The sequence below is a fragment of the Bombina bombina genome, chromosome 5 (genome assembly GCF_027579735.1).
Source record: "Bombina bombina isolate aBomBom1 chromosome 5, aBomBom1.pri, whole genome shotgun sequence".
Classification (NCBI taxonomy): domain Eukaryota; kingdom Metazoa; phylum Chordata; class Amphibia; order Anura; family Bombinatoridae; genus Bombina; species Bombina bombina.
The window spans coordinates 140,198,449-140,218,910 of record NC_069503.1 but is presented as its reverse complement, the minus strand read 5'-3'; the positions used below and the strand labels follow the sequence as shown (position 1 = coordinate 140,218,910).

The 20,462-nt window shown below is 38.6% G+C and overlaps 1 protein-coding gene across 1 annotated transcript in view; it reads left to right on the top strand.

The window, feature by feature from the left end:
• The first annotated feature begins 10,147 nt into the window (after positions 1-10,147).
• The window catches only part of LOC128659261 (cathelicidin-6-like), a 16,301-nt gene continuing 5,986 nt past the window's right edge, over positions 10,148-20,462 (top strand). Inside the window, exons 1-3 of the mRNA XM_053712935.1 lie at positions 10,148-10,353; positions 10,596-10,697; positions 16,258-16,332. Coding sequence (XP_053568910.1) covers positions 10,159-10,353; positions 10,596-10,697; positions 16,258-16,332 — 372 coding nt within the window. The 5' untranslated portion in view covers positions 10,148-10,158. The remainder of the gene's footprint in view (positions 10,354-10,595; positions 10,698-16,257; positions 16,333-20,462) is intronic.

Sequence of the window (20,462 nt, the reverse complement as noted above, 5' to 3'; positions counted from 1 at the left end):
ACTCACAATCCATATGTCAGATATAACTAGATAAAGTTGCATAATTCATACAAATTAAGACTAAGTAATATCTACTTGAGAATTACTTTAGGCGCACTCACAATACATTTTTTTTGCCACATTCAATTCCCCTCCACTCTCATCCATACCCGTGGGAGGATTTATAAAACCTGATGTGCCTGACTTGACTGAGTAATAGTATTAATATGGCGAGTGTGTGCTCTATAAACTGCCTTTTTTGCAATAGAATAAGCTCCCCTTGATGCTTGAATACCACCCCTATTAGATGCGCTCCCTTGTGGCCTCCAAGAAACTGTTTTGCGACCTATCTGACCCCTCCAGTTAGCTCTGCCCCTTGCTGGTCCACCTCTAACAGTTATGGATTGAGAATGCTGCCTAACGTGCCCCAGGGACTGCTGGCTAACTTCCCCCGACTGAGCAGATCCTACCACCGCTGGTGTCCTCTTTTGGTGTCCACCTCTCTCTCGAGCTCCATGACCGTGCTGATAAAGAGTATCGATGACGTCACCGGAAGGGGCGGGACGCGTGATGTCAACTTCCGGTGGCGCGAATGGGCCAACTGGAATGGAGGAAGACAGAGGAGCCAAAGAAGAAGACATTGCAGCTGCAATGGAAGCTAAGAATGAAGAAATGGCAGATGCGGCCGATGGAGGGATAGCAGCGAATAAGGAGGCGACGGAAGACACAGGTAAGAGGTTGGAAGGGGGAAAGGAGGCATCAAACCCATGCTGTGGTCACCATGAGGCCTAGAAGGCCCTGAACCACCAATGTCTGTGTTAGTTATGGGGTTATTTTCAAACTGTGTGACATGTGGATTTAACTGAATATTGTCATCGGACAATGCAGGTTGGACTGGTGATTCTGGAACTATGTCAATTAAATTTATATCACTATGGACAGCCATACAGCTACTCTTATTGATAGATGGGGGATGTATTGTAGCCACCGCTGTAAGAGGAGCACTATGAGATGCCTGCATATGTGTGTACTGTGTAGGTGGGATTGTATTCTCGCTATCCTTGCCAACTTCTAGATTACTTATCTGCTTATAATGCTTTTTCCTTGAAGGTGATGCAAACTGCTGCTCCTGGAACCATACTGGAGGCAGGACAGATCTGGAACGATGCATGATGCTGGATGGGATGAAGCCTAGGAACACTTAAATGCAATTTTGAAAAATGTCTCTGCTTCAGGATCCAAGGAGAAAGAGGGTCAGGAAGCTACATGCAACTCTTTTTAAGGTAAGACAGGGGCTCCTTCCTATACTTGCAACAATGTTGCACTAGTTTCTCCACACAGCCCTCTTCTCCTATCTCACTCCTTATAGCCTTAACCCTTAGGTTGTTACAGTCCCATGCTGGTCCCTTCACTGTCTTTCTACTTTCAAGATCAAGTAAAACTATTTTTTTTTTTTAAATAATTTTTTTATTGAGGTTATGCGTTAGGAAAAACAACAATGATGAGTTTGCAACAACAAATGCAGGGAAATCATTTGTCAATAAACATTGTCAAATATAAAAAGGTAATAGAAGTCAAAAACACAAAAAAAAATAAAACAATGCCTGACAACAAATAAGCTTCTCAAACTTCAAATTTTGTGAATACAATAGCGAAACTGGCTGACTAGTTAGAAGGCCACTCATGGGCCCATTAGCTACGTGGGAATGAGATAATATATGGTAGCCAGATCTGCAGCCTCTTTTGGGCCTAAGGATAGCATATAATGAAAATATTATGTGGGGGGGGGGGGGATTTCAGCGGGCAAGCGCCGCTTATTAAATGGGGGGAAAGGTGGAGGGGCGGAGCCATATATAAGAACTGCTTGCGAGAAATGATTGAGCATCAAAACTTATTATCGGAGGGGCAGTTATAGGACAAAATATCGGCAAGAGCCATATGACATTGGCATGCTTAGGATTTATAGGCACTTAAGTGATAGTATTCCATAAGGGGATTTAGGCTAGATATGCATGTTAATGTTTCTTAGAGGGGTTATATGCTGAGATGTGAAGAGGAGCCCAAGGCATATATCAATATTGATAACAACTTTGTTAAAACAGAACATCAAAACCTAGTCAATATAGATTTGGCATTACAGGATAAGTGGGGTGGATAGCCGCTTTATGACTAGGTGTAGAAGCCATTCAAAAGATAAAAAATATTGATGGGTGTAAACAAACCTTGTAACATACCTTTTCATGCATGCGTTTAGGATCGCTTAGTGCATATATCCAAACACAAGTTAGGTTCAAGGAGCTTCAACTATCTTACGGTATATAAATATGTTACTTAAGGTAATGAGCTGTCATCAGGTAGTATCTATGTCTGGTTCAGAACAAGGAGTGAACGCTATAATATCCTATCACCATATTCTCCCGCAATATTATCCCTGTCAAGAAACTAGCATATACTATGTCTCAAGAGAAGTGAATAGTTACATAAAGAATTGGGGAGATAGGAATACAAACTATATAAACAGCTCTAGTGTTCAGGCTAGTTACATAGTGGAAAGATAACTTGCTTTGCGGTGTTGGAAGAATAATTGACCCTTATTAGGACATACTCTGACATTGAACGTTATCAATACATATAATATTGCCTATGTAATTGATGTTAAAAATACCTTGTAGGAACGTAAAACACATAGAAAAATATACCATAATAGTACTATAGGGGAGTTTCTCTATATCTGCAGAGAATGTGTAATTATAAAGAATATTAGGTATCATACCTGTAATAGTGATAAGGTAAGTTTGGTCATATGAAATCATATTATACATGTAGCACATGTCATAGCCTGTAAGGAGAAAGTAGCCGCCACAAAACTATACCTTGGGTAATATCACATACTTTAAATGGTAAAGGGCTTATGTTAGAAGTAATACTGAGCGGTTGCATATGAGTAAGGCTGCTGGTGTCACTAGCAGACATGGATCATTTAGGGAGTCCATGAAACTAAGAGGTAAGTTATTGTTGGAGATTAATAATAGACCATACTGTTAATCTAACTTACCAGAAGCAATTATATATTCATATATTCCGAGAGTTAGGAATATGGTATACATGTTATCTATATGTACCTGCTAGTTCTGAGCTATACAATATAATCACTATAAGCCCCTTTTTGAGAGAAAGACCTCAACTCCTAGTATATTTAAATAACACAATAAAACAATATGGGCCTACCAAACACATATAAGTGAGTAGCAGAGCGTAGGAGCAACATAGAATGGGTTATCTAAAGATTTCAGGATCTCATGAATAAAGGGAAATAGCAGCCCCTCCTCTCTATTTTCAAAATGGATATGAGCTAGAGTCCCGCAACTTGTAGGATAGCATGAATTCACCCTCTCTAGAGAATATAGAGATGTGCATAATAATGTGCATAAAACAGCTGACCAAGATCATATGATGGAAACTGAGCCTGCCGTGGTCGTAACTCAATAATAATACCTATATGAACCATAGGTGGAATCAGTATAGAGTAACATTATATACTATAAGATAGGATGTGAGGGGGGAGGCTATCAGTGAAAGTAAAAAGTTTACCCGGGAAAAGAAGCTGGGTGGTGAGAAGTCTAAAGTAAATGGGCTAGCTTAATTCAGGTGAATATTTCCATACCCACATATATACGTATATACAAATACCTACATACCAATATAGATATACATACATATACACACACCTATACACATGAGCAACAAAAGCAATTAGTATTAAGTAACATTACCTATATGTTAGACTGACTTTCAACATATGAGCATCTGATAACTATGAGCCCTAACAGCTGGACTATAGAACTGGTGTATGTCTGTACATCTAGAACTGAAGTCGGTATCACCTATATCCAATTCTGGCTTAAGGCATAAAATCAGAGAAGAAGAACAGTACATATAGTATATCAATAATATACTTAACATATAAGTAGAGAGGAACTATCTACAACTATCAGTGTACTTTATAAATTTTTCTGGGTATACCCAAATTTTTCTGGGTATACCTAAACATGTGTTACTATTTATATATACATAACCCAAAATCAGTACTTATAATGTAGTACACGAACAATACCAGACTATTTGTTGAATAAAGTCCAGAAGTTACTACTTAATTGTTCCTTTTCCAGAGGAGATACTGTTTATAAGCTGAGGGAAATAAGCGAAACACATGTGGAAGTGGTTGCTCATATCAGTACAGCGTACATCAGCAGAGTCTATAACTGCTAACCCACTCCCATTTTAATGAGAGCACTGGTCTTATGTCCCTTGGTGCAACTACCGCTAAAGCAGACTGCGCTACATATCTGGGCAATCGGAATATCTGCTAGATTAGCAGGCACACATAGAACTCCTCCTGGTATTTGCTCCGGTCTTATATCTTGAGATTTTGGCAATATAGCAATCACCTTTGTAGTAATCAGTCCTTTCCATTTCTCAATATTCTCCCCTCGACTGTCCATAACACTCCAGGCATCTCCCAGGCTCGCCAAAAACTCGCTGTGTGTGACTTGCGGCGGACTCATGTAAGTGTCGGCAGCTGTATAACAAGGGGCACCAACCGTCCCATCTCTATCACTTGTGAGTAGCTTTAGTGAGTTCATAGAAAGACTGTACTGCCCTGAAGGGACTCGCAATAGACTTTGGGTAGCTAACGTGGGATCAAAGTTAACGGTATTCTTGCATAGTGCCGTTAACTCCTCAAAGCAAGCATCCATCTTGTGTCCTATGTCCTCAAGAAGGATCCGTATAGATGCGTAAGACTCCTCCATGATAGGGAGCAGAACGGTTCCCACGCAGTCGCCCTACCCCAGCGATCAGGAGAAGCACTGATGATCAGGCGGCTGCAAAGGGATTTGTTTATTAACTGTCTCTCTCCAGTGTCTCTAGTCTTATTCACTATGGGCCTTCAGATACTGTTCTCAAGATGGCGCCCGCTACTCCCAGCCGACTGGTAGCGATCAGAGGATCTTTGGTGGAATCTTCTTAATTTTCTGACCTCCTTTCACTCTCGGGTCCTCATCCCACACCTATGGTCAAATTTGCATCAGGTTATGGCATTTATATTATTTTTCAGCCCTTAATCGTGTGGAGCTTCAGGTAAATGCGACCGCTCCGTTCTAGGCTCGCTCCGCCCCCCCAAGTAAAACTATTTAAGTGCTACACTTGCTAATACGACTGCTACATTGTATTGAATATTTTTGCTGTATATATATATATATATATGTGTGTATGTGTATATATATATATATATATATATATATATATATATATATATACAGTATATATTATATATAATCATTAATAATAAAAAAAATCCAAAGGCTATAACATCTTTCTTGAACTAACCCACTAAACTAGGATATCATCTTTATAGCTAGGCCATAAACTCTTCCCCACTTTCCCACTGATCATTACAAAAATGTATTCATGCAAATGTACAAATTTTACCATTGAGATGTTTCATATCTGGAAAAAAATAACAATCCGCTACAGTAAAGAAGTTTGTATTTATCACAAATGTTATATATTGTGAGATGTATCACATTTGTGAAAAATACATTTATGATTTATTATTAAACACAAATGAGAGTCATAATATTTTTAAGTAATGTTGTATTTCCTCCTCTTTACACATTGATAAATACACTCAGGGCCAGATGGGAATAAAAAGAAGTCCTGGAAAAATTTGAAGACCACCCCTATTTTTCGTTAAGTTTGTAGAATACGCACACCCTATTTTCCTCAAAGGGAATTACTGGTATACTCTCTCCCCCAATGTTTTCATTTTTCATTTCTGTTTTCAGAATTACATTATATTAGTATGTAATAAAAAAATATACCACATTGTTGTTATACAGGCACCCTAAAACCTTATTTCATCCATCCCTGACAGTGTGAAAATAATTATTCATAGTGTGAATAACAAAACCATGTGTTTCTTTGTTTCACAGTGTGACTTGTCAAGACACTAGAAACTAGAGTGGCACATGGTCTAGGAAATAAAATGTACTTGTTAATACTATGTGATGTTAATACATATTACTTAGAGGAAAAAAGAAAGATGATACGGCTGCATCAACCCCATAAATTGTAGCTGGCCAGGCTTAGGTGCTGTAACCCACCAACCTTAAATATACTGAATCTACCATAATTTTCCCCAGCAGGATCTTGTAAAATCAGTTATATACTCAGTAATATGCTCTAAAGTCCCGTGTATTCCCCTGGCATAAAATGTTATCAATATGTAATCAACTGTGTTTGAACTCAATATCTCATCAACAATAGTTTGCAATTCACTGTGTACCTTATTAAATTATTTACCTACGGTACATTTACATTTCTTATCTTGAAAGAGGAAGTAACATACTTCTGCATATCAGTCACTTTCATGCTCGACCACATTCCTTACTCTGTATATAAGGTGGTTTATTGGATTGTTTAATTATTAAACTTTTTTTCCATTCTCAACTCTTTCAATACTTTTTTTTCCAGTATAAAACAAAAAAACAAAAAAACATATTTCGGTTTTTGCTTTTAACCATTGATCACTATTCGGAACATCATATTCTGCCTTTGTGATGTCCCTTAAATATTAAGTTCTACACTGATGTCTTGGTCATTCCTTTTTGAAGAAGAGAATCCATTACCTTTAGCATAGCCTTTTTTATGCCTGAAGCAATGGCTAAACTAAAAAGGGATATTGAAGATTTCAATTGTGGGAAAGTGTATAATTATAATAAAGGGTTCTACAAGGTAATACCTACAAAATTTCCTTAGCTAATACCAGTATTAAAGGGACAGTCTAGTCCAATATAAACTTTCATGAATCAGATAGGGCATGTAATTTTAAACAATTTTCCAATTTACTTGTATCACCAATTTTGCTTTGTTCTCTTGGTATTCTTAGTTGAAAGCTTAACCTAGGAGGTTCATATGCTAATTTCTTCGACCTTGAAGGTCACCTCTTTTCGGAATGCATTTTAACAGTTTTTTTTAACACTAGAGGGTGTTAGTTCATGTGTTTCATATAGATAACACTGTGCTCATGCAAGTGAAGTTATCAGGGAGCCAGCAACAAGACAAGACAACAACAAGTTAATCACATAGGTAAAAAGTATATTAATATAACTGTGTTGGTTATGCAAAACTGGGGAATGGGTAATAAAGGGATTATCTATCTTTTAAAACAATAAACATTCTGGTGTAGACTGTCCCTTTAATACAAATAAAAATATTTGGACTAAGAAGGGGACCAATGTAAATAAACCACACATTAATCCAACCATATCAATGATCTTAAATTTCCTGTATCCAATAGATTTGAGGAATTGTCAGCTTAAAGGCATTGGAAACAGGAAGGGGCTGGACCCAAGGCAAATAAAGGTAATAAATACAATAATAAAATATTTGAAAACCATAGAAAGAGATTTTTTTTATCCAGAACCCACCATCAAAGCTCCACAGACAGGAGAAAAGACAGAAAGAGAGAGAGAAGCAGAAACAAAGATTCAGGCAGGGAGAAGGAAAAGAACGTGGGAACAAAGCGAGGGAGTAGAGGGGGAATTAAAGGGACATGAAACCCAAATTTTTTTCTTCCATGATTTAGAAAGAGTATGCAATTTTAAACAACTTTCTAATTTACTTCTATTATCTAACTTGTTTTATTCTCTTGATATTATTTGCTGAAAAGCATGTCTAGATATACTCAGCAGCTGCTGATTGGTGGCTGCACATTGATGCCTTGTGTGATTGGCTCATTCATGTGCATTGATATTTCTTCAACAAAGGATATTCAAAGAATGAAGCAAATTAGATAATAGAAGTAAAATGGAATGCTATTTAAAATCGTATCCTCTACCTGAATCACGAAAGAAAAATGTTGAGTTTAGTGTCCCTTTAAATCAAAATGGCACAAAATAAACAGACGCTAGTGGAAAAAGCAAAAACATCTATAACCTGTCAAATCTGACCCTTAAAGATACTATCTAAAAAAACCATTGACATATAGAGAACATTCTGCAAATTTAAATAAGGAGTATATAGATACCATCAAAGTTCTAGAAGAACTAGATTGCGAAGATAATCCATACTTATACACAGGGGTTGAGATGGGAGAATTATTCAGTTTAAGTATTCATGATTCTGAGTCAGCCATTCAACATAGTCATCTCAAAGAGTCCACTTTTTATCCCATACAGTGTATTATCTCCCAGTATTTAATCGACTGGAAATGGATGAATTTTGTTCTTTCTTAGACAAAAAACCTGAACAGAATATATTTAGATATAGGTGCCGATTAATCAAGGTCCGTATGAGTCTTCAGGCTCGCCAGAAACAGAAGTTATTAAGCAGCGGTCTAAAGACCGCTGCTCCATAACTTGTCCGTCTGCTCTGAGGCCGCGGACAGAAATCAACCATATTGAATACGATCTGGTTGATTGACACCCCCTGCTAGTGACCGATTGGCCGCAAATCTGCAGTGGGTGGCATTGCACCAGCAGCTCACAAGAACTGCTGATTCAAAGATAAATGCCGACAGTGTATGCTTTCGGCATTTATCGATGTGCAGAAGACATGATACGCTACATTGTATCATGTCCGCTCCCACTCTGATAAATCTACCCCATAGAGATAATTTGACAGTTAATGAAAGAAAATTATTAAGGGCATTTAAGGAAGAATAATAATACGACAAGTGGACAAGGGGGAGGGATCGTAATACAGGAATAAGGATATTACCTAAAAGACGCGTATTGTTTATTAAAGGGACACTGTACCCAAAATTTTTCTTTTGTGATTCAGATTGAGCATGAAATTTTAAGCAACTTTCTAATTTACTCCTATTATCAAATTTTCTTCATTCTCTTGGTATCTTTATTTGAAATGCAAGAATGTAAGTTTAGATGCCGGCTCATTTTTGGTGAACAACCTGGGTTGTCCTTGCTGATTGGTGGATAAATTAATCCACCAATAAAAAAGTGCTGTCCAGAGTACTGAAATAAAAAAAAAAAGCTTAGATGCCTTCTTTTTCAAATAATGAAAGCAAGAGAATGAAGACAAATTGATAATAGGAGTAAAAGAAAAATTTGGGTTCAGTGTCCCTTTAAGGGCTAAAGATACTTACGTTAAACTCTCTAAAGATCCAACCATTGAATACAAAATAATCTTGTATAATTTGGCTAATAAGGCTAAAGATAATGGGGTACACAATAAAGAAGAATTTGGGTTTATTTATACCACACAGCCCAAAATACCGATCTTCTATTACATCCCACAAATACATAAGGGTAAAAAAATAAAACAGGTAGACCAATCACATCAGGGATAGATTCCATCACTAGTAATCTCTCCTGTTATATTGATTGGTATGTACATAAGAGACATACGGTCTTACTTAATAGACACAGTAGATGTCACAAAAATCTTTGAGGGGTTCAAATAGCATTAAAACTACCTATGAATATCTTGTGCTGTTTCATCCTTGCACACCATTATTCCACGTTTTAGTTATTGTTCGAATCTGAATTTACCAGTGGTCCAAGTGCAGTTTTTAACAGACGGAATTACATTCATATTTGAACATAATTATTTCTGCTTTGAGAATCACTTCTACCTACAAATTCAAGAGACAGCTATGGGTACCATTATGGCATCTTAATATGGCCTATTATAAAAATAGAAAACCTAAAGTAGAATTTAACCTAAATCGATGTTGGCTATGCTAAACCTTCTCTGATAAATATAATGCACCATCAACATGTAGTATAAATTTGTGCGATAATATTAGCGTGGCCCAGAGATACTGATATCGCAGCCCGCACTAGCATTAGTAAACCACATGTAGTCGGGGCCTTAGTCTTGTCTCTTTAAGGTCACAACTGTACCTTTTGTGTGTCTCAAATCTAACATAATCATGATCATTTATTTTCAATGCCAGTATTACACTGACTACTGGAATTTTACCAAGACTAAGTTACATAACTTGGCGTGAAAATTGGACTGGAATTCTAATGAAATCTGAAATATTTATTTATTGCAAACATCATAAAAAAACAAGAGGAAGTTGGAAAGTAAATAAAAAGCCCTCAATATAATAATTTAGCAAACAGCCAGAAGACAAATTAAATCCAATAGGGCATGAGGATGTGGGGCTGGTTAATGTATACGCTTTTGCTAGCTCTGTCCGTCTTAGCAAGCACGTTTTCACAGCTCCAAGAAGAAAAGAAATCGGTTAATGAGTATATTAATCAGGCTGTTGAATTGTTCAATGAAGATGAAAATATCCAGTTTAAATTTAAACCACTGGATGATCAACCTGCAACTTTTATGCTGGTATGTTCTTTTTACATTATAATACTCATACTATGTGGCAGATATGTTTTTTGAAGGACGCTGATAAATATTATTTGAGTTTAGCTCTTGAAGAGTGAGACATATAATGACATGTAATATATTTTAATGTTTACAAACCAGTAAATAAAAATATTTTCTATAAATGGTGAAATTCTGTGTTTTCTTTTTTTTCTTTTCTACTGTAATGTGATATATATCAGTTATGTTATTTTATTTACCAGGCAGATGAAAACACACAGATGATTTTATTCAAAATCAAACAGACCGTGTGTGAAAAATCTCAAAAAGAAAGCAATCTGGAATGTGATTTTAAACCTGATGGGGTAAGACTAAAATCTTTTTGATTGAATGGCTTTACATACATACAGTAAATATAATTTTACAGGTTTAATTCAGTGTTTCAAATGCTCATACTTGATTCTGTAATTTTGTTATTTTTATGTATTATAGTGACCAAATAATTTCAGGCATTTTCTGTCTTTTTCGCTTTGAATATTTTTTTTTTTTACTTTTTTTTTTTTTTATTGAGGTTGTAAAAACTACACAGGCAAATAACATCTCGGTTTCAGAAACACAGGGGAATCTCAATACAATATACATATTAAATGTCAAAATAAACATACAATTAGCCGCCCAATTATGCAAATAACAATTAACCTCAGATTTTCAATTAAGGATTATCCCCTTTAGGTATGGTATAGAGGGAGAAATAATGAGTTCCCTCCATGGACAAAAGAGGACTCTCTTGGACCTCCTGGAAAATGATTTAAATCAGAGTAGGGAATTTTAGGGGATAAAATAAAATAATAAAGTGGGCCACTTTTGGACCCTAAATGGAAACAATGTAGGTTTAATATATTTTGGGAACCTTTAATTGAACACAAAATAACATACTAACCAACTATAATGGTATTTGAATCTTCCATTAGTTATAATATAGTTTGGAAAATACACTTCTAAAATAGTTGGAAGAGAGAGCAGTCAAAGAGGTCTGTCAAGTCCTCAGCCTAATAAGTAGCGTTCATGTATATACACATAGACGCCTTTAGGAACTATGGTCTTTCACAATAAGTCCTTATGAGAATAAGACTATATGGGGAGATAGGTGTGGGTCTATTAGAGCCAAGTAGCTACATCTCATATTAGAGGATAGGTCAATAGTAGTATATAAATATAGCTTGTATAGGTGCACGCTTCTTTGCCCTTAATCGGTCTCAGACTAAAAGATTACGTTCCATCTTGATTTTGACAGAGTACAATAGGGCTTGTCTAGACATGTTTGCCATCTACCCCCAAGTGATGCAGAGAAAATTCAGTAAATTAAATTAAATGATCCCACCCCGTCCTGGCCGCTGACGGAGCGCATCCATAAGTTATTATAGTAGTAGAACACTCTGCAGATTAGATTGTACCTGCCAATCAGGGTAGTATGTTTAAATGTACAAAAGGGTGACTGACATTAGTATATATGAGCTATTTAAACAACCCTGGTTAGTCAGTAGTTTATATGTAATTACTGGAGAGACCCATGTTAGGTAGAGTCTGTTGTTTAAATAGGGGCATTGCTGCGTCGGACCCAATCTAAACCGGATTATTGCAGAGTCAATCTGGTAATGGACCATCTTTTCTTGTAACGTTTAGTACGATGTACAGTATACCCGTTTCAGGGATAAGCATAACCATAGTGCAACTACACCCTTTAGTCACGGGTATCAAATATTAGGAAATAAGTCACAGGTAAAATTAAGTATCAAGGGATAGACCCAAACAAATTGTATCTAACATCTGGGTACTGTCATTTACTATCAACAGGACCTGATGAGTTAAAATAGTGTGCTCTGTATATATAATGTCTGAAAGCCATAGTGCAATTATAATAGTCTTGTAAAGGCTCTATCATTAATATTACACGCTGGCAAGGGCAGTGAACTCAAGTCCCACAGGATCTATAGCGGTATTAACCCCTGGAATATATTGGGGCCCTTTCCAATCTAGCAGTATCCTCTCAAAGACTAGATAAAGGTGTAGACATAGGTTCCTAGTGCAGTAAATAAAGCTTACCACTTACTGACACCAGGTATTTGGTAAAGTTAAGGTGGGGAAAATTAACTGTATTACAGAACTTAATTGTGGAACTAATAATTTACAGCTAGACCTAAATATCCCTTAAATATCATATTCTGTGTAATAAACAGTCAGCGGGTTCAGGTCTAAGAAGTCAGCAAAAGTAATTTTAAAAGCAATGAGACATATGGTGTGCTGTGTAAGATTACTGTCAAGGTAATTCCTGAGTTAGGAGAAAAGTCATACTGAAGAGACTGCTAAAGTAATTTTACCAGAGCTGGGCAGTAGAAGGTACCAACAACGCCATTTAACCTACTCCAACTTTAAGAGCATACAGTTTCATAATGTTCTATAGTAAACCAACTGGAGTTTACAATGAAATAAAATAAAAGCATTACACATGCTACCCATTACAGTCACCATTTTGATATTTAACTATACATTGTCTTTCTCAATAGTGGATATCCCATCATTTATAGGGGTGAAGCAGACAGTTGGCAGTATGATCATGCATTAGTATATCTAAACACAAACAATATAAATGAAAGTCTTAATTATCTACATGGCCAAGAGGGCAACTGATTACAAACGTATACTGATGAAGCAAAACATATTTTAACTTCAAAGCAGAACAGGTTTAGCCTTGGTTAACCTGATAGCATCAATACTAGAAGAGTCTGAAGAGCATCTAAATAAAAACGAAAAACAGAGGTGGGTGACACAAGATGCCCAGCCGCACTTTATCTAAGAGACTTAAACAAAAATTAGAATTAGGGTGACCAATTGAAATGGCAGGAGTGTTATATGGCTATTATTTATGTCTCAGACTAAAAGTGATCATGTAGCTATCAGCTCTTTATTGTACTCAGGACTATTCTAATGAGAATGCCGCTTAAAAATAACAAGAGTTCACTATAGTGTCATTCTAGTTCTACAGACCCAGTCCTGAGATTTGGATGTAAGCCCTCGCTTTGTACTCAGCCCACTCCATGACGATCATCCTGGCTAACACTCACTTGGGCATGGGGGCCTGAGTAGAGGAATTGCAGCATTAGAAAGATTAGTTCTCTTAATCGTACTGTTCCCATCGGGCTACAGATGTCAGGAGCAGCGAGTGGCTCACCACCCATTAATCCTCCGGTGCCGATCAGAGGTGGATATGGGCAGGCAGAATAGATCTTCCGGAACAGATAATAAGACTCGGGTGTTGTACCTCCAAAATTAATCTGTCTCCGCTTTTTGGCCGCAGCCTCAACTGTTGCTCGTGCATCCGGTTGGGACGCAGTCTCTCTTGGTAGATTGAAGAGCATTTTTTCATTTCCCCTCAGCACCTGAGATGCAGATGGCTTCACGTTGCCAGTCTGAGCTCCTAAGACCACATGGCCCAAAATCAGGGATTCCCGGGTGAGAAAAGACTTTCTGTTACTGAGGTTTGCATCACTCATCTGGTTGCATGAAGGGGAAATCATTGCGTTAGACAGACTTAACTTGTGAAATGTGGACATGTGAGAAGGTGTCTTTGTTGATCGGTCTGTAATTAGCAATGTGAGCCCTTCTTTAGGTAGTGCTTTGAACAGGAGTTTGCATATCTCTTCCTCCAGGCTCCGGAAATGGTCTTGCAGGAGTCGGGTCATCTTATGCTCCCATCTATCTATAGCATCCATTATATAGCTGGTTCACTAAGTAAGTGGTTCCCGATGATGCAATGGTGTTAGCAGTGTCTTGCGGGACTTTACTGCTCCTTAACGACAGAGACACACAGGTGTCCTGCCGGGGGTTGGGTAATAGGCCGCAACCTGTATAAAGCTCCGGTAGGCTGAATCAAGTCCAAAATAATGTTATCCTTCAAAAGAGCTTCCTCTTCTGTGTATCATTAGGCATAAATAAATACTCGATGGAGCATTTCTGAATGGGTTATGAGCAGATTTATGCTAGGTACTTGAGTAGGAGACAGTCTTGCGACTGAACATGGCCACTGCCCGGAAGTTCTCCCGCTTTGAATATTTTAATTATCTATCTTTATTTATTTATGTATTTATAAATATCTATCTATCATATATTATCATCTATTTCTTTATCTGATATCTTTATCTATCTATCTCTCTCTCTATCTCTCTCTCTCTCTATCTATCTATCTGTCTATCTATCTATCTGTCAGGTATCTGTTCTCTGCTGTATGTCCCTTTAAATCCGTCTGTTAAAAGCCTGTCTCTCCCAGCAGCAGCTGCTAATTATTGCAGTGGCATTTGCTACAGCTCACACGCTAAAGAAGCTCTCTCTTCATATCTACATGGGATTTATAATTACCTTCAATTTCCTAAAAGATCAAACTATAACTTGTTTCATTATCAGCAAGAGACTTTTGTGCTAAAGAACTTTCCTGAATTGCTACAGTTGTTTTAAACCGCAACTATAATTACTACTTACCGGAGCTGAGTACTTTCATCCTGAACGTTCCACTTACTCAGTGCCTCAACGGATTACAGCACCTTTCAACACTACAGATTAATTCCGTTACTGCAAACAGCAAACTAACCGGAAAGGACTGTTCATTTACTCCTAAGAGTTAAACCTCCGGTATCGCCAGTATCAAGATCTAGTGCCATTGGAACTAAACTAACCTGTAATCTAGTTGTTACTTTGGATCCGGTAAGACCGGTTGGAAGATTGTTATCACCGGTTCACAGATAACTAACTCACACCGCTGCTTGTTGCGTCACTCTGATTGACAAGCTTGCTACTCTCTGCAGCGTGAATCGGTCTCGCCCACCTGTGACGTCACTGCAGCTTCAAGTGTAACGCTGCACAAACAGAGCAAGTCAGTTTTCCTTGTAATTAAGTATTGCCTTATTTTGTACAAATCTTCATTCTATCATCATCGAGACCATCTCATCTCTGATACCTCTTCTTGATACAAGTTTTACACAGGACTCTCTCCTGTAACCAGTTAATATTAAAACAACATTCTGATTCACTAAAATCAGCAGCTCTTACTTCTCTCACCGCTTCTCCATAAGTCTGCAGCTGTGATTCAGGTTATTGCAGCAATAGCATTCTCAAGGACTTTAATTCCTAAATAAATATATACCTAACACTATCAGTAGTGGGGAGGAATATAATCCTCCCAATCATATTGGTTGTTTCGGTAGCCTGGTCAAAACACCAGGTGTGTACATGTGTCCAGGGAACTATATGGCAGCTGTTTTGCAACAATGTTTCAACAATGTATGTTATACATTGTGTGTTATGCCACACAGCTGTCATATAGTGCTAAAAAGTGTATAACAGTGTTAAAAGCATTTTTGCTAATATTGCTTCCGTACAGGGCTCAGAATAATTGCATGCCCCATAGCCTACCTAGGTATGCCCTTCAACAAATGATACCAAGAGTAAGAAGAAAATTTGATAAAATATTTTTTTTTTAAAGGGTACACTGTATCTTAACTATAATAAGTAATTGAGATTATTCTTGGTAGAAGCAATGTTGAGTATCAATTTATTCTACTTTTTTTTTTATTTGTCGTTTCACAATAAAGAAGACATCATCCTGCAAATTTTCTCAGCATCTAGTGTCAAAACTTCAGCTGTGCATGCTGGGTAGAGATATGTTGGCGCTTTATAAATAAAGAATAATAATAATAATAATAATGTTGATAAGGTTCAAAACCCTCTCCTGCCATTGCTCCTCAGTACAAGATGCTTGAAAATTATTTGTGCTATTACTATTAATTTATTGGATAAGCTAAGAAAATACCCCCCCCCACCGGACATTTTAAAACTAATTTCTAGATGCTACAACAAAATATGTTTTTTTTCCAGGAAATCAGACTCTGTATATCCTATGCTGAGGATCAGGAAAACGCAGACAACATCATTTGTGACACTATATTTCAGGTATGATAAATTATTATGAAAAATAAACAAAGAATTCTCTTAAAAGTGCACATTTTTGTTTCCTATAGATATAATGAGAGCTCTCTATTATGTAAAAGTTTGCAATGGAGTATGAAGTACACAGGGAGAACCCGGTGTTTGTTTAAACTTTAATATTACGGATAATACAATTTAGGGTTAGATTACAAGTGGCGCTAACAGTTGCGCATGAGTGAGAAGGGGTCGGAAGTAGGGTGCATATTACAAGTTGAAAGTAAATGCATTTGCTCAAGCACTATTCAATTTAATGCGCATCAGGATAGCGCAACTTCAGAGCTCTGGTTGACAATTACTTCCAACTAAAAAGTTGCTCAAAAACATCAAATATAAATTAAATTACAGTTAACCTCATAATAACACTACCTAATAAAAATTAATTTAAAAAAATTGCATTACAAAGTTATAAAAGCTCAAAGATATGAGGTCTCAGGTGTAAAAAAATAAAAAGGACTGCAAAGAGCTTTAACATAGAGATACATACATGCACATGTTTAAATATATATGTATGTATATATGTGTGTGTTTACATATTTATTTATGTAACACATGTACACATATAAACACATAAATACATATGTATATATATATATATATATATATATATATATATATATATATATATATATATATATATATATATATTTGTCAGGGTTTTTTCCCTGTTGTGTTTGCCATGTGCTGCTGGCAGCCATTTTACTCACCTCTCTTCCTGACTATGGTGCATTGTGGGGGATGCTGCTCAATTCCTGTACTTCCTTTTATGGCCAGACTGGTGTGCATAATCCATGTGAGACAGGATGCAGTCTCAGAATTGTGATGTCATCACTTATTATTTAAAGGGCCTCTGTTCAGTATGCTTTGCCTTTGCATTGTCTCAGACCTGTTTGTGAGAGTTCCTGTGTATTACCTGGCTGCCTGACGTCCTTCCTGGTTCCTGATCCCTGGCTTGTTCCTGACTCTGCTGTTTTCCTTGTTCCTGATTCCGGCTCGTCTGACTATTCGCTTTGGCTCGGCTCATCTGACTACCAACTCTGGTTTTGATTCCTGGCTTGTTATTTGACTTGTGGACTTTTTTTATTATTTTTTGCTATTAATAAAGGTGTGATTATTTTTGCACTTCTCGTCTCAGTCTGATTCCTGGCACCCTGACATTACGCAAAGGCCATGAATTCTGATGGTGCTAATAATCCACCTTTACCTGCCATAATTTCCAAGATGGATGTACAGGATCACCGCTTGGATCAATTTGCACTAGCCCTGCAAACCCTGCTGACTCGCACTGCACATTTGGACCAAAGTGTCCCGCAAGTTATGGCTGCTCCTGTTTCCGCTGCTGCACCTATGCCTACCAGGAGCATGTCCAGTTCTGCACCTCTACCTCAGCGATAAGGAGGAGATTATATTCAGTGCAGAGGGTTTTTGAACCAGGTGGGCATTTACTTTGAGATGTTACCTCAGGCGTTTCCCTCTGACAGAGCTAAGGTGGGATTTGTCATCTCGTTACTCTCTGACACAGCTCTTGCCTGGGCTAATCCCTTGTGGGAGACTAATAAACCTGTGATTTCAAATTTCCCTGAATTTGTGGCCTCCTTTCGAAGGGTATTTGATGTTCCGGCTCACTCCTCCTCTGCTGTTAAACGACTCATGTCCATTCAGCAAGGTACAAGATCTGTTGCTCAGTATGCTATTGAGTTCGGTACAATGAAGCCCTTGTTGCCGCCTTCTTTCATGGGCTCTCTGATGCGATTAAAGACGAAGTTGCTGCCAGAGATTTACCAGAGGATCTCAAGGCATTGATGTCTTTTTTGATGCTAATTGACATCAGACTCAGAGAGAGGCCCTCTTTCAAAGAGCGCTTTCGGAAGCCTCCTGTTCCGTTGTCTCCTACATGTTCGTTCCCACCCATGCCTCCCTCTCCTCCCATGCCTCCTGGTCCTGAGTCACCAGGTACTGCTGAGCCGATGCAGCTGTGATTCACACTTCTCTCCACAGTGGAGAGGGCCTTTAGGAGGAGGGAGGGGCTCTGCCTCTATTGTGGGTTACAGGGCCACATTTTGAAGTCATGTCCTACATGGCCGGAAGTGCTCACACCTAAGGTCCTGTCGGGGGCAGACCTTGGGTTGTTTATCCTCGTCCCCGGAACCACTTAAGGAGAAACCTTTGGTCACGGTTGTCCTTTCCTGGGTGGACTCCTCCATAGTCACCCAGGCTCTTGTTGACTCCGGTGCTGCGGGCTATTTCATTGACAGTGCTTTTGTATCAAAGCACTCCATTCCTATTTAGCCTCGGTCCGTTCCGCTTGCTATTGAGGCCATTGATGGCAGGCCCCTTCAGCACGCACTCGTTACTCACAAAACTGCTCCGTTGTCCATGGCTGTTGGGGCTCTCCATTTTGAAACCCTCCAGTTCCAGGTGATAAACTCTCCGCATTTTCCAGTTGTTCTGGGTTATCCCTGGTTCCAAAAGCACAATCCCAGTCTCGACTGGCGCAGGTCCGAAATTTTGTCTTGGTCCCGGCAATGAATTTCCACTTGTCTTCGGAAACCAGTTAAAGTCTTGTGCACTTCTTCGGTTTCTCAATTGCCAGAGGAGTAACGAGAGTTCCTAGATGTGTTTGACAAGGTGCATGCTGATACGTTGCCTCCTCACCGGTCTTACGATTGTGCCATAGACCTGCAACCCGGAGCCATTCTTCCTCTGGACCGGGTGTACCCTTTGTCTGTTGCAGAGAATTGTGCTATGGAGGAGTATGTTGCCGATGCTCTGTCACGGGGAATCATCCGCAAATCCTGCTCTAATGCAGGGGCTGGCTTCTTCTTTGTGAAGACAAAGGGTGGCAAGTTAAGACCATGTATCGATTATAAGGGTCTTAATCGTCTTACCATTAAGAATGCTTACCCTATTCTGCTTATTACGGTACTCTTTGACCGCCTCAAGGGAGCTAAGGTCTTTACTAAACTTGATTTGAGAGGAGCGTACAATCTTGTTAGGATTAAGGAAGGCCACGAATAGAAAACAGCATTTAACACCAGGAGCAGGCATTATGAGTATCTTGTAATGCCCTTTGGCCTATGTAATGCTCCTGCTATTTTTCAGGAACTTATTAATGATGTCCTATGAGATATGTTGCAACAGTGTGTTGTGGTGTACTTAGACGACATCCTCATACACTCACCCACACTTGAGGCTCATCGTTCTGATGTTACACGGGTTCTTCAGAGACTACGTGAGAACGGCCTGTTTTGTAAACTCGAGAAATGTGAGTTCCATCAGACTCAAGTAACCTATCTAGGTTATGTTATCTCTGTTGCAGGGTTCTCCATAGATGCTGACAAGTTATCTGCAGTTCTGCATTGGCCTCGCCCAGTTGGTCTTCGGTCTATTCAACGTTTTTTGGGGTTTGCCAATTACTATAGAAAGTTTATTAAAAACTTTTCTTCCTTGGTCAAACCTATCACAGACATGACCCCTAAAGAGAAAGATCCACTCCATTGGTCACCTACTGCCATTAAGGCCTTTGATAGTCTTAAGACTGCCTTTGCTGCCACTCCAGTTCTGGCTCATCCTAACCCTGTCCTGCCTTTCATTCTTGAGGTCGATGCATCTGAGACTGGAGTAGGTGCCCTCTTGTCTCAACGTCCTATGCCTGATGGTTCCTTGCATCCATGTGGTTTCTTCTCTAAGAATTAGTCTCCAGCGGAGTGGAATTATGAAATTGGCGACAGCGAATTACTGGCCATAATTTTGGCACTTAAGGAATGGAGGCATCTTCTCTAGGGTACTAGCGTGCCAGTGCTCATTCTTACTGACCACAAGAATTTAACTTATCTATCTGAAGCAAAACGTTTGTCTCCCGACAGGCCAGATGGGCGCTATTTTTGTCTCGGTTTAATTATGTGGTCTCCTACCTGCCTGGTAGTAAGAATGTTAGGGCTGATGCCCTCTCTCAACAATTTTCGCCTCTGTCCAAGGAGGAGTCTGTACCTACTCCTGTTATACCTCCTGACCATATTTTGGCTACCATACGTACTAATTTGGCTTCTCCCTTGGGGGAGGAGATCCTGGCTGCACAAACCAATGCACCTCCTGAG